Raw genomic sequence first — 14,924 nt, forward strand, 5'->3', positions numbered from 1 at the left:
CTTAAATCCTCATTCAGAGTGTATTACTATAAAATGCGATTCACTGTGAAAGTAGCATAACATATAAACTACAATATACAGCATGATTTTTATCTTAAGGAGTAAGTTGCAGCCACACTAAAATTTAATTCCTTGAACTGGATGGAACCTCATATATTAATAAATGTATTTGTTTATTCAAACAATGTGAAACATTATTAATACTGTAAGGTTAGTATTGTGATAGAGTCGAGTATATTTAATTATACTCTTGTAGACATTATGACATTATGCTAGTACATTTATGGTGAACAAAAAGTACATCTAAAAGTTAATTTCAAGAATACTGTTATGTACTAAAACGGGGGCCAATATAATCCCAAGAAGCATTATTAGTATACATACTAGGTAAGGTATACTTGGGAAATATAATTGAAGTATACTTATTTTTTGTATGGCCAGCAACAAAAACTAATGGCTACATTTGGAGTAATGTTTAAAAATGACTTCATTTAGCAGGGTGTTCCTTTTTTCTCTTCTTATTCTTTCTTATACTGGACCTTCATTTGTTTTGTATAAGGTGGTACTTTTTAAGACACCTCTGCCTAACTACAGTGAACTAACCTAATAATATGCTCTGGTCGTCATTTTACTCAAGTTAAGGTGTCACATCCATGAAACTTACACCACTAACCAGCATCAGTCCTACAACTTCACTCTCAAAATTAATAAATTCTGGGACAAGCAGAAACTGTATTTTTAGCGGTGCATTTTGTGGCAGGCCAGACTGCTGTTAAATGCACTCTCCTAAAGAAATAATTCCTTTGTAGCACCACTTCGTCTTGGTTCAGAAGAGATGTCCTGGATATACGTGATAATGTAACACGGGTGTTTATGTTTGTTCATGTTTAGCGCGTTGGGTTGTTTTTTTTTTTTAAAGCGATTGTTACGTTTTTAAAGCTTTGTAATGCGACATAACATATAGCCGACACCACACCTTCACCTGACGTACAACGTGACGTATGACGCACACGTCGGGTATTCACTTTCAAAACAACAATGGGGATAGAAAATATTGCTCGAGTGGTTAATGCTCCTTTCGCTGGTTGCCAACCACCATTAAATAACAACAAGAAGAAACTATTGATCTGCTTCTCAAGTTTTGCACGTTTAAGCCGCAATTCAGACTCAAACAAAGCTGCAAAGCAGGAGAACAACATGACCATCAACTATTGATGAATAGACCGTTAACATGTGCAACTTAGAAGTAGTCAGAGGTAACTGGATGTTCAATCGGGTTAAATGCAAGGTTGATTGGATTATATCTGAAGATCGTATGCTATTCGTGATAACTCTGCTAGACTCCAAATTGATCGTCCATGCGGGAGTATCTCAAAATTAAATGAAGCCACTTAACACTTTTTCCCTAAAATGGACTGACATGGAACACATTAAAGTTGGATTGACACCAGCTAATCAGTCTGAAGGTAAGTGTTTTTTTCACTATTCGAGAGAAGTCAGAAATGCGTTCTTAGTACTGTTTGTTTTGACTTTCAAGCTACCAGGATATTTTCATTCAAATGCTAAGACAAAATGTCAATATCTATGAATGTGGAGACTCAAAAGACTAGTTAGGTAATAGTTGCCGATGGATTTATGAGACTTGATAGAAACTTGGTCGTTTGCAACAGGTGAATCGGTGAACTACCGAGGTTGCGCCCAAATGCTTAAAGCTGTTAGTTGGTCAGTGTTTTCAGGTGTGCTTGTACTACCTGTACGGTGCGGAGTGCTGACTAAGTCATGTTAAACCCATTAAAGAGTCGAGCTCAAATATCTTTTCATTTTTGTGCACTGCTCTCTTGTCTCTCATTTTCTGTTTATTGAAGCCTTTTGTGAATGATTTTGATCGTGTAAAAACTGGGAATTGGTCCCTATTGACAATACTCTTACTTTTTGCATTGCATATGTCATTTAGGAAAGATAATTGGTCACTGAACTTTTTGCAACTATGTGTATTTCTAAATTTTGTGGCTTCAGTGCATGCAAATATATATTGTTCAGTTTGCATGTTAAAAGCCACAAACATGTAGCTAACTATTGGCTTTCTTGTGGAACTGAAACTGTCCTGCCACTTTCAGAACATTTTCTGCCTTCATTCACATATGCCTAGGAATCACAGAACAAAAAGGGAGACCACTAAGGAGGAGTTTTATAAGTTCACTGGTGACCTCGGCTGTCAAGTTCCTGGATGTGGGTATGCTGCAAAAAACTTCACAGCTCTTTGTGCCCCTCTCAGATTTCATATCAAAGATGGGGGGAAAGTATTATGTCCATTTGAAGGTTGCTCGAAAACACAAGTAGACAGTTCAGCAGTCAAGGCAACAAGAAATTGGGGGATTTGCCATAATACAAGGACAGGACACAGTTAATCTATTAGAAGACAGTTGACTTTGTGTCATTTAAAAATGCAGGCTAAAATGCTCTTGCCAACCAGCACTATACACTATATAGAGGAATTTCAGCATCTTCGCAGCTGTAACAAAAGTAGACACTGAATCTAACACCATCTCTCCTTTTTTTAGATGGCAGACCAATAACACCATTACTCTGGAGCTTGGGAATGATTTCCACTCCAACTGTCGCATGCAATCACAAGAGGAGACAGAGGTCATCCAGAGGACAGAAGTATGGTTAGAATTGTTGTGGAGGCCATGCAAGTTAACTGCAGAAACCCTAAACGTGCATCTTGTGAAGAGGTTGCTAAGATCATTGTAAACAGATACCCTCAAACATTTGCAGATTTTACTGAAAAGGGAGAAAGACTGGGTTGTGGACATTATTCACTACTAAGAAGCATCAAATCTACAGTTGAACATGTTAATCGAGATAATACAACACATAGACTTCGTCAAACAAAGAGAACCAGGAATGAGGAAGACTGCAGTCCCAACAGTAATGCAACCTCACATAAAAAAGTTAGATGCCTTGTGGATAGCTATGGCTGTATAAATTGGCAGCCAGTTGAACTTCCTGAGGGGGAAACGTCAGCTTCTTTAGAGGAAAAGAAACACATCTTGTTAACAATTTTTAATTCAGAAGGACCTGGAGCTGTGGAGAGACTTGATGTGGATGACTTCATGTGCCTCACATATATTTCTCAGCGGCAGCTTATCAACAGTTGTCCCTCACTTTCAGTAGCTGAAATTCAGGAGCAGTGGCCATTCTTGTTTACTCAGAAAGGTCTTTCGAACCACTTTTACAAACTCACAGGCATCGATATCAGTGAGCGCTTAGGTCAGGCCCTCCTAACCAAAGGCAGAAGGATTGTTAACTATTTCTCCACCCAGAAGCTCAAATGGAACCTTGGTATAAGGACACTCATCCAGCAGATAGAAAGTGAGGGAGTTTTGACCAACAACAAGGTTGGCACAGCAGCCATACTTCTCATGATGAAGTATTACAAGGAAGATGAAGACTCCCTCTTTGTCTTAGCAGATGTAAGCTTTTTTCATACAGCTCTATGTTTAATGCTGTTGCTTGCTGTCCTGTTATATTTTTTTATTTGTTACATAAAATGTCTTGGTCCTTTTTCTGGCAGGAAACATCTACCAGGATGTCCCTGGTATAGCAGAGAGCAACCTGCCCATCACCCCAAGGCTGATTATGCTTGGTAAGAAGTCATTCATGAAATAGAGCTGATTAGACCACATTAAAATTTCTGTTTGGCACAGGAGCTTTTCGTGGACACAGGTATCCAGTCTCTGTATTGTTAGCTCAAATTTCTGTAATTTCCTTTATAAACCAAGGTTGTTGGACATGTGTCTCAGTGAATCCAGCAAAGTAACATTATCAAATTTCACATTACATATTACTGATCAACGTAGTAGTCTAGCTACACCAACAGCAGAAATACTGAAGTCAATACTGTAAAGTTTAACAGCAGCACAAACTATGAACTCCAAAATAACCATACAGTTGATTCATCTCTGGTAATTTAACTGGGCTGACTCTTTGTTAGGTGTGTTTAATGTGCAGAATAATTCCCAATTATGTACAATTATAATATGTTAAAACGGACTTATGTACATAAAGCCATTAATAATTAACAGTACGTAGCTATTTGCTTTATGACTATCTAGACAGTGTGAAGAAGTGAAGTATTGAAATTATTTTATGTTGCATAATGACAATATGTTGCCATACATTTAAGGACAAAGTTCAATGACCGCCACCTGCTGGATGGTGAGTGCAGAGGGGCGTGTAATTGTTGAGCTGGACAAAGAGAACACCTTTGCTGATGCAATGTCAGTCTTCTTTGGTTCATTCTATGTATTGAACCGGGAATACCAGGAGTCAGCGTGTGCAAGGTTTTTTGTAAGGATAAACCCTGAAGAGGGAACAAAATGTACCTCCAAGGTTGGGACAAGCAGAAGGACTGGGACCACTGTGAAGCGAAAGGTTGTTCACATTAACCCTCATGTCACTACTTTCCTCCAATTGCTTACTGAATTTGAGTGGAGAACTTCAAATTAGGTAACTGTTTTTGCCATTTTTAGTGAATTTCTTGTATAATTTAAGTGACCAATGTGTTGTTACCTGTGTCTCCACAGATTATTCATGGCCCATGCTTTCTGGACATTTACACAAGACGAACAACAATGAAGACAAGCTCTCTTGCCATCTTGCAAGACGCTGTCTCTGTCCAATAGGTTTTTTGAGTGCAATAGTTTTGATTTTTTTTTCCTTCTTTTACCCGTTTGTTAAAAATTATTTCAGCTACTTACACTTTAATTGTCACATGTATTGGCTCACCCTACAAATCAATGAACTCAGTCCACAAAGCAAGATCAGGGTTCAGTGCAGGTCAGTCAAGTTCCTTCACAGCACACACGCTCATCCATGTCCTTGTGGACCTGGCTTTGTGCATTGATTTGGTGGTGTGAGCCAGTATTTTGGACAAAGTGTATATAAAGGCAGAAGTGTGGGGCTTGATATTATATTCATTACAATTCAGTTTATTTGTATGGTGCCAACAAAATGAATGCCACGGCACTTCACACTGTAGGTTTAAGACCCTACAAAATATAACTAAGAAAACCCAACACTTGAGCATATGTTGTCTGCCATGATATGGATATGACATAATATTGTTATTGTTTGTACAACCATCTGAGAAAATAATGGATTATATGGTTTAGTAAAAACAAGTGCTTCCTCAATGAAAATGTTTTCAGTTTTTGATTTTGGAAATGTGTATTTCAGCAGGGAAAAATCAGTGATAATAAATAAAGTGGTGTAAAGCACATGAATTATATTTTGTGTCTATCTATCTATCTATCTATCTATCTATCTATCTATCCAATTTTTTTGGAACCCTCCAGTCTCTTACAGTATGTTACTGTTAACTGAAATTACGGTAAAATTACGACCTGTTAAACAGTAAATGACCGCCTGTTGGGACACGGTATCCTCTAGCAGAGATGAATATTTTTGGTACTGATGATGCGTGATAACGGTAAGTTACTGGTTAATATATTGCAGTTTATTACCTTGCAGCGGGCTTACAGTGACATACCGTGAATAAACGGTAGTATACCAATTTCTTAATCACAGTATGATGTTACTTTGTTGATGTAATTTACGACACAACGGTATCTCACTGCCGTCACTGTCGCCAGTGAGATACCGTAAAAAAAAAAAGGCTACGGTGCGTTACCATAATTTGTCCAAGAGTATTATACCACACCAGCACAAAACGGTATCATCCTGCAGAACAGTAAGCTACAGTAACACGGCGTCACGGTATGACGCTGGCAACAGTGACGCCAGTATGTTACCGTAAAGTGGCGATGAAAAGTCTAACAGTGCAATCAAGTTTAAATTAAGTCATGTTAATGTTAAAAATGTTGGAATCACAACACTTTCCAGTTTCAATCATTTCAGTTTAACATGACATTCTGTATCTTGTCTTCCTGCACTTAAAATGCACTTGAATATATGTAAAGATTGTTTAGGAAAAAAGATCTAGAAGCATTTGAATTGCTCAAAGTGTGCTTCAACAAGTTTTACACAAAGTGTTATTAAAGTTAGGTTAACTGAATAAACTTGTGTTCAATTTTTTTAAATTTCCAAACTTAAATAGAGTAAGTTGCAATTCTGTTAAAGTGATTTAATCCTAAAGTTTCAGTCGAGCGTGTTTTGGGTGAGTATCAGATTTACTTAAAATTTGTTGTTCAAATTAAATGTATCATACATTTTATATTTCACTAACCCAGTTGTGTGGAACCGGTTGACATAACTGGGTGGAGTAAATACAACATGTTATTTCTTAAAGTAAGTAGAGCTTGTTTTGGTTGAGTAGGTTTTATTTAGTCTTCTCAATTTAAATCAAGAAGGTTAGTTAGATCAACATTATGATATTCAGCTAGTACAACATGATTCTTTTGATTTGCATTTAATTATCCAAATGTTATCAGATGCACTTAAAATTTCTTGTTCAAATTAAATGTATCATATCTCCAAAAGTTGATTCTGTTCATCTGGACGTAGCGTTTTGTGGGAGAAATGTTTCGTCACTCATCCAAGTGACTTCTTCAGTCTCAGCTGCCTGCAGGTTTCCCCAATCTTATAAACAGTACATTTGCATAATGACTGAAACCAGCCCACTGAAGGAATAATGTGCTGTGAGGTCAGTTCCTTAATCATAATTATGCAAATTCTCATGACTACTGACCAAAACCCACTGACCAAAGGCCATGAGTACCATTCACAGAGAGTTGGGGAATGGCTGCAATCACAGCATTGTAAGATGGTGAAAGATGTACCCTTAAGCCCCCTCCTCGATTCAGAGATGGTCTTTCCCTTTTCACGTAAATGGCCTCCTTGACTCTGCGCTCAAACCAGCGTTCCTCCCTGTCCAGGATGTGTACATCCTCATTCTTGAAAGAGTGTCCACTGGCCTGTAGGTGTAAATAGACTGCAGAGTCCTGGCCTGACGAGGTAGCTCTTCTGTGTTGTGCCATCCACTTCGCTAGAGGTTGTTTGGTTTCCCCAATGTATAAATCCTGGCAATCCTCCTGGCACTTAACAGCGTACACTATGTTACTCTGTTTGTATCGGGGACCCGATCCTTGGGGTGGACCAATTTTTGGCGCAGCGTGTTTTGGGGTTTAAAAGCCAAAGACACCTGGTGTTTCGAAAAAATGCGTCTCAACTGTTCCGATACTCCTGACACATACGAGATCACTACAGGTTTTCGCTTGGGCAGCGGTTGTCCTTCTCTCCTGGATCGGCTGGAGCTTTCTTTAGGTGCCTTTCCAGCTTTGACAAAAGTCCAGCTGGGATAACCTCATTTACTCAGGGCCTTTTTGATGTGCTGTTCTTCTGCCTAACCAAACCTACACATACGGATCAGTATCTAAGGTTTGACTCTCATCATCCACTGGAGCACAAACTGGGTGTCATCAGGACGCTACAACACAGAGTGAACACCATCCCCACTGACACAGCGGCCAGGGATGTTCATGATGTTCTTTTGAGATGCCATTTGAATTTTATAGCAGTTGCTTGCCGTGAAGCTGTATCCATAAAATCTCTTGACTTAAGTCAAAATTCTTATCAAATAATCTGTAATGTACATATTAAAATTTATACACGAAAATAAATTAACTGTATTCGGTTGTGTTGTTCAGTTTGACTAGTTTGCATCAGTGTTCAAGTCTGAAAGAAGATCTGAGCATGCATTATTTATTTTGTCCAGCAGATGGCAGCATTGCACTCCGGTGGGCTTTAGTTGATGAAAGAATTTTGTGCTGGATGTGTGGGTATTTATGATTTAGCTTGGGCATTTACTTCACATGTATTTAAGGTTGTACAACAATAGGAACATTAATAACAATGATGTAAGCATGTATGACTTTATGGTAACAGTCTCATATGTTACTTTGATGCAACATCGATGGTGCCCTGACAGAAGTGCAAAATAGCACCCACAGAGCCAATAATTCAAACATTAATCCATGTAAATGTTTGTTTTTTTAAATTATAAACCTGGTAAAATTACATTCACACATACTTACATTCACACACTCAGCATGGAGGTTGATACTCTTTTCCTGGGCATGCTTGTCTAAATTGGCATCATGCCCATGTGTTGAACATGCCCATCAAACAAGTTCCACTCCACCGATCTGGCACATGCATGCTCGTCACGTTCAGTGGCACCCACACAACACAGAGCTCGCTGGTGAGCGAATTCATTTCCCTGTCCGTTATTCCACAGATGTTTGCTTTAATTTCTTCCTGATTGAGAGACTTCGGTACTCCATCAATCACACACAGGCAAAAAAAGAAAAAAAGAAAACACAGGCAAAGTGAAAAATGTCCAAATCTGAATATTCAGTGGGGAGGCAGAGAAACCCACACGAGCAACAATATTGACAGAGCCATGTTGAGCCATTTAGAGGGGAAGCAGCCAGACTTTTAATACACTCTCGTGCAAACAAAACACCTAAAATATGCTTCTTTTATTTTGCCACCTCTCATTCAGGCACGCTGCTGCTCCTGATTCCAGGAAAGTGTTACATGTGTTTCACCAGTTACATGTTAATCAGTGTTAGACTTTAATCAGTAACTGATCGCTGCGTTGTTAAAATAGCTAACACTAAGCACTGGGAGACTGAGAATGTGTAGACCACAGTAAAATGGTTAAAACTTTGTTGGATATGAGCAGGTGTGTGCATTCTGTATGTGACTGTGCCCAAACTGTGAGCCACAAACAACAGCCATTACAGGAGGGGATTATCTCATGGTAATTGCTTCATGTAAAGCACCTCCGACAAGGCTTTAAGAGCAATTATGAGCAATTATATTACTTGTTATTATTGGAGGGAGGTAATAACATCTTTAGCTTGCAACTGCACACAGCCCATGGCTCAGAGATGCAGGAAACAATGCTATAATGATGAATAATGCCCTCACAAATGCAAGTAAATGATGCACTTTTGTGTGAGCTGAGCTGTGGATTCAGGAGTTTGGGGTTCTGTCAGGATACTGTAACATCATCAGCATGTACCTTCAGATCCAAGCATTGATATTCAGTGTAGACACCTAGCACTGTGTGATGACAAACCCTTTAAAGGGCTTTTTATCCCCCAATTCCAGCCTTATCTCCCATCTTTACATCGCTAAGCTTTGAGGGGATCACGCGGCAATCCTGGAAGCTTATATTCTACCTCTATTTTCATCTGAGAGCTTGCAGCTCAGTGGGGATACATCATGTTAAAAACCATACGAAGAGCAAGCAGGGTACCACCTGTCCACCTTTATGTGTGGCTTTTGTGATATTACTGTGGCAACTGAAAGGATAAAAAGCACTTCCTTGGTGTAATTGGTTTTTGTAGCAGAACAGTATGCATATTTTAAACTGTTGTATTCTACTGACGTGATGCTGACAAACAGTCCATAGGAAATAATTATAATTTAATGAAACAAATAATGATAGTTCAATATTTTTAAATGGTACAAAAAGCTGTATATACAGTGCAAATACACAAAAATACAGCAGTTGGGGTGATGCATAAAAGTATGTTTTCTGTATTTCTGTAAAAATATCCACTAATATGTTACCTGATGTTTACACAAGACTATCAAGTTATATAAAGGAGACAAATGTAAAAGGGACTTTTTGGAATTGCCCTCTGCCAAATGAAAAAAAAAACTACTTTCACCACAAGGGGGCGGCATTTCGCCAGTTGGGGTATTGTTTCCGAAGACACGCTTCCTTTTTTAATATTTCTTTTTCGGCATTATCGCAATTTCATCAACACGCTTTACCTTTTACTGGGTAACTACTGCAAATAAGAGTGTTTTCTTGGATAACCTGCCTGGTTCAATAAATGCCATTTTTATCCATTACACCACCTTCTGATAAGAATAAAGTATTGCATTAAAAGGGAAAATGTTTAGAAATGTTGTTTGAAGGTTTTAGACTTCTTTGAAACGCGAGATTTCAAACATATGAGGCATTAATATGACACTTGCATGGCCCTTGAGTAGAAACTTTGAGATGTTTTAGGTTTTATTTGTGTTGAATTATAGAAAAACTTCACAAGGTTTCACAAACTTTCACACACTGCTGTAAAAACAGAACGGTTCATGTGTGTTCATAAAAACTTTCTCAGGAAGTGAAACAGCCAAAATATCCCATTCATCTCTTATTGTTTTCCTTAAGCTTCTTTGAAGATTGAAAATTAACCTAGTTTGACAATCGCTGTATAGGCGGACCTGGAAAAAGTTATTCAAACCAATCATTTCTAGTTCTTGTTTTTTCAAATAGCAAAGTCAGAGTGTGCCTTAAATCCTGCCAAATATGCAGTGAGGACGCAAAGAGTGACAAAGGTCCCAAAAATGTCTTTGTACATGCTCTCTTAAGACAGGGTGTCCGGTGTGGAGAGGACCAGAGCACACATTCACATTGTAATAAGTGTAACATTCATAGTAATCCGTTAACTCCTAGGTTTGCATTTATTTCTCACAGTTCTGCTTGGTTTATCAACAGCTACTGCAGCAGCTGACCTTTGACCTTCCTCCAAGTTTCACTGCAACTGCACTTCTTGGTCACTTTTTCTAGGAGTACCGATTATCTTTATTACTGATGTAACATCAGCTTGTGTGTGAGTGTCTGTGTGTGTGTGTGTGTACTGTGTGTCATTCTTATGTGGATCAGAAGCAGACAGAAGAGACACAGATTGCTTTTCACAGCCAGCGTACTGCGCTTCTTGCTGCCTATCTGCCAAACCCATCATCTGTGGCAAAAGATCCACTGCCTTGTGTCACTCCATCTCGCTGTCACCTTGGCAACTGCTGCTGAGGTGAACTGCCAGCTGGGGTAGTCGACCTCCATTGGCTGCGTTCCATCGAGCTGCAGTCCACAGCGCTGCAACAGGATGTTTGTGGCTGGACTGATATGCAGAAAATCACACGTAAATGTTAAAACCAGGCTTATGTGATCGGTTCAGCAGGTATTTGCAGGATCAACATCACTTTAACAAAATGATGTGGTAGATTTTTGGGAGGTTTTATGCTCAATGTAAGAATTAATTAAATAACAACAGAATAATTAAGCTGCTATGGTGCGATGTGTGGTTATTTTTTCACTATTAGTCCATCAGGTAAATAATTTCTTAGTGAACCAATTAAGCCACTTTTCTATAGATTGTCATAAACAGGGAAAAATGGCAGAAGTTTGCACAGATGATTTACCAAACAGACATGAAAACAATGATAACGAGACGCCTGAGCAAAATGGACTGACTATGTAATTTTTTTTTTGCCTTTATGACTTCTTTGTATCTCTTATGGGATATATTGTATATTATATCAAATTCAAATGACTCTGATGAAGAGATTCTGTGTGTTTATATATATATGCATGTCTCTCTTTGTGCGTGTGTGTGTCCACATGGCCCTTAAGAATAACGCTCCGGTATCTAACACAAGGTTTATGTCAAATTTATTAAATAATTGGTCTATTCCATGAAAATAAACACAGTGGCAAAAAATAAATAAATAGTCCATATCACCACAATACACAGCAAACTTGTACATAACCTTAAGAGACCGTTTGCTAAATGGAAAAGGATTAAAGGAAAGTACAAATATTGGAATAACTGTAAATCGCTTGTTGAAACCTTAAACTGTGCCACAAAAAAATAAAAAAAAATGTAAAAAATCCACCGACACACAACACAAAGTGAGAAACAGGTTTGAATGAAGAGAAATTATTGCTCATTAGAAACAACTCAACACTGGATAAAGCGGTGTGTTTGATTAAAAACGTAGGTTATAGTTCAGTCTAGCATGTGGGACATCAGTTTCTGCAGCATCACAAGGGAACTATTATTTTTACAGTACAAAGATATGGAAATAACTTGTTTCTGCTCGAATATCTCCGGTTTTGGTGACCAAACATTTCCTTTAAATAATTTTCAGTTGTTTTTTGTTCAGATTTAATTTAGACCGAAATATAATTTTTTTTGTCCCAGAGGCTGTTTCAGGGAGCAGAAAAATGCCAAATAACGATGGCTAAAGGGCGGTTGTGATGTGTCCAGTCCTGATATGAACATTGGATAACAATTCTACTTTTTGGATCAATGGTAGCGAATAAAAAGTTAATCAAAGGTTTCATTGAGACCCATGTTTATAAAACAGAGGCTGTTGTTTGTGTTTCATCCCTGTTATTTTGGGGCTCTTTCACGTATCGCTGAACAACCTCTTGCACTCTATGGAGGGAGACGGTGTGTCAGGTCCAATGCTACCCACTTGTGAATATGCGTCCTCTGGAGTGCGCGGAAGTCCCGGCGGCGTCATGCGCTTCTCTTTCTGCCTGCGGTTGCAGAACCAGACCCTGACCACCTCTTTCTCCAGCTGCAGAGTGTCCGCCAAAGAGTTGATCTCCTGTGCGGAAGGTTTGGGACACTTGAGGAAGTGGCTCTCCAGTGCGCCTTTTACGCTCACCTCGATGGAAGTGCGCTTTTTCCTCTTCCTGCCCTGGGTGGCGATCTTATCGATGCTGGTCGGGCTCCCAGTGGTGGAATCAGCCTCTTCCAGCCATTTGTTCAGCAGAGGTTTCAGCTTGCACATGTTCTTAAAGCTCAGCTGAAGCGCCTCAAATCTGCAGATGGTGGTCTGTGAGAACACGTTGCCGTACAGAGTGCCCAGAGCTAAGCCCACGTCTGCCTGGGTGAAACCAAGCTTGATCCGTCGCTGTTTGAACTGTTTGGCGAAATGCTCCAAGTCATCGGACGTAGGGGTGTCCTCGTCTGAATGCGATTCGTGGCCCAGACCGTGTTGCTGGTGATGGTGCGTGTGATGATTATGATGGTGTTGGTGGTGATGGTGGCTGCCGTGGTCCAGCCGAGGTGATTCTCCGCGCACCAGCCCCGAGTGCATGAGGCTTTGCCCGGTGTGTGAGCTCAGCATCCCGTTGACTGTAAATCCTCCTGGCTGGGAGTAAATGAGGGACTGTTGCTGCTGCTGCTCCCCCTCAGTGATGCTGATGTGCGCAGTGGAGGTGCCTCCCCAACTTCCCGTGTGCGCCTGGTGAGGTCCTAGATGCGGAGACCTGTGGTGAAGGGAAGAACCCGAGTGGAGGTCGTCCCTGCCGGCGTTTCTCTTTACATCCTGTGGCTGGGAACTCGGGGGCCACGGAGAGCCGGTCTCCGCTACTGCCGCTGCAGCGGCGGCCGCTGCGGCTGCTGCATGAGGCAACGATGTCACCCACTGGTGGGCATGGCTTAGCATGTGCCCCCCGTTGCTTGCTACCATGGCTCCGTGCATGAAGTCGCTCTGCACCATCTTCACTGAAGGGTCCCCTCTGTATCCACTAGACACTGTGGTCACAGCGGTGCCGCCAGACTGCATACCACCACCCCTCCGGTCAGAGTGAAGGACCGGGCTGGATAAAATCCTGCTGCTGGCTAGGTATGGGCTTGAAGTGGCAGTTGCCATCCCCCAAATCATATATCTTTTATTTCTCTTTTCTTGTGTTTGAGTAAAAAAAAATTAAAATAGTCTTTGCTCTAATCCATAAATAAATTCTGTCTATTTCACTCTAAACGAGTTTTCTTTTCTTTTTCTTTTTTGCCCAATTAGTGGGGGGAAAGTGCCAAATCACTCCATTGAGACGTACATTATATTTTCAGTTAAGCAGCGTGCGCTTGCTGTAACCATTGTGGCAGAACATGCTCTCTTACGTATTCCTGTGCGGCAAAACGATAGTTTCACAACTTTTCTCTGTCCCGGGAGCTCCGGCGTGCGTAATCCACAGACTTAATGGTCGCCTATGAAAAAAACACAGCCTTCTTTGCACCGTGAAAACTGAAGAGTTGATACGCAGTCTGCTTGCCTATTCACATCTCTGATATAAACGCTTCGGGTTAGACTAAATGACTAAAAAAAAAAAACCTTTAAAGCGTCTGCTGTCCAATCGGTTGTTTAGTTCACTGCATCTGCTCTATCCGGTGCGTCCTCTACAGAGCGAAGGAGACGAGCGTGTGTTTACGTTGTGCCAAGCCTGCGTATTCCTCTCGATTTCCATCCAATTACAACAGAAAGGCTCTCCAGAGCTCCCGCTGATTGGACGCACAGGCAGAGAGGAGTTGGTGTGTCTCACAGTTGAGCCTCGGGTGCACAGAGTTCTTCCTGAGGGAGAAAAAAAGCATCAATTTACTAGAAAATTACAATCAAGCCGAAAAAAATAGACCAAACATGGTTTGACTGCGCGCTAAAGTATAGCCTGTGAAGCATGTGAAGAAAAACAGGCTGGGAAGTCATCCAACAAAACAAACCTCTTCCTAGAACTAACAAAATAAAAGCGAAAATAATTATGCTTAACGTTATTATTATTATTATTATTATTATTATTATTATTATTATTATTATTATTATTATTATTATTATTTAAGCAGCTCTGAGTCACTTAAGTTGACAAAATAATATCCGTCACGTTTATCTCCGAGTATCACACAGAGCAGTCGAGGCTTGAATCAAGGATACTCAAGTCGGCTTTGGGAACACAGGGGGTTTGGACGCCACTTGCATCTTAATGCGTTCTCCCTTTCACATGGTAAAGCGAAGGCCACAGTGGCGTGACGCTCCGCACTGGCGAGCGCTAAAGCTGCACAAAACCTGCCAGCAGTTCCAAAACGAAGACAAAAAAACAATCCGGTTTCAGTGGGACGTTTCCATGCCGAGTCAGTTTATGGATGGGCTGTTAAATGAAGGTGTCGTTTGGGATTTTCTACCACGGGCTTCCTTCTTCACATTTACGGGCCTTGAGAGAGAAAGGCATCCACTGAGACACATGGTGGTTTGTGACTGGTAGAAGAGCCAGGTGCGGGCCAGTGAACCTCCGGCTAATTTGTGTTTTTCAGCAGATTTATCTT

General features: G+C 40.3%; 2 protein-coding genes across 2 annotated transcripts; one reads left to right on the plus strand and one right to left on the minus strand.

The window, feature by feature from the left end:
- Positions 1 to 264: 264 nt before the first annotated feature.
- LOC113008002 (uncharacterized) lies at positions 265 to 3,653 on the plus strand. The gene is made up of 3 exons (XM_080291100.1): positions 265 to 1,466; positions 2,150 to 2,233; positions 2,562 to 3,653. The coding sequence occupies exon 3, from the start codon at positions 2,667 to 2,669 to the stop codon at positions 3,651 to 3,653; it is 987 nt and encodes a 328-aa protein (XP_080147226.1). The 5' UTR covers positions 265 to 1,466; positions 2,150 to 2,233; positions 2,562 to 2,666.
- A 7,821-nt stretch (positions 3,654 to 11,474) lies between these two features.
- pou3f3a (POU class 3 homeobox 3a) lies at positions 11,475 to 14,323 on the minus strand. The gene has a single exon (XM_026144870.2). It carries the CDS (start codon positions 13,498 to 13,500, stop codon positions 12,232 to 12,234), a length of 1,269 nt encoding a protein of 422 aa, XP_026000655.1. The 5' UTR covers positions 13,501 to 14,323; the 3' UTR covers positions 11,475 to 12,231.
- Positions 14,324 to 14,924: the final 601 nt, after the last annotated feature.

The sequence above is a fragment of the Astatotilapia calliptera genome, chromosome 16 (genome assembly GCF_964374335.1).
Source record: "Astatotilapia calliptera chromosome 16, fAstCal68.1, whole genome shotgun sequence".
Classification (NCBI taxonomy): Eukaryota; Metazoa; Chordata; class Actinopteri; order Cichliformes; family Cichlidae; genus Astatotilapia; species Astatotilapia calliptera.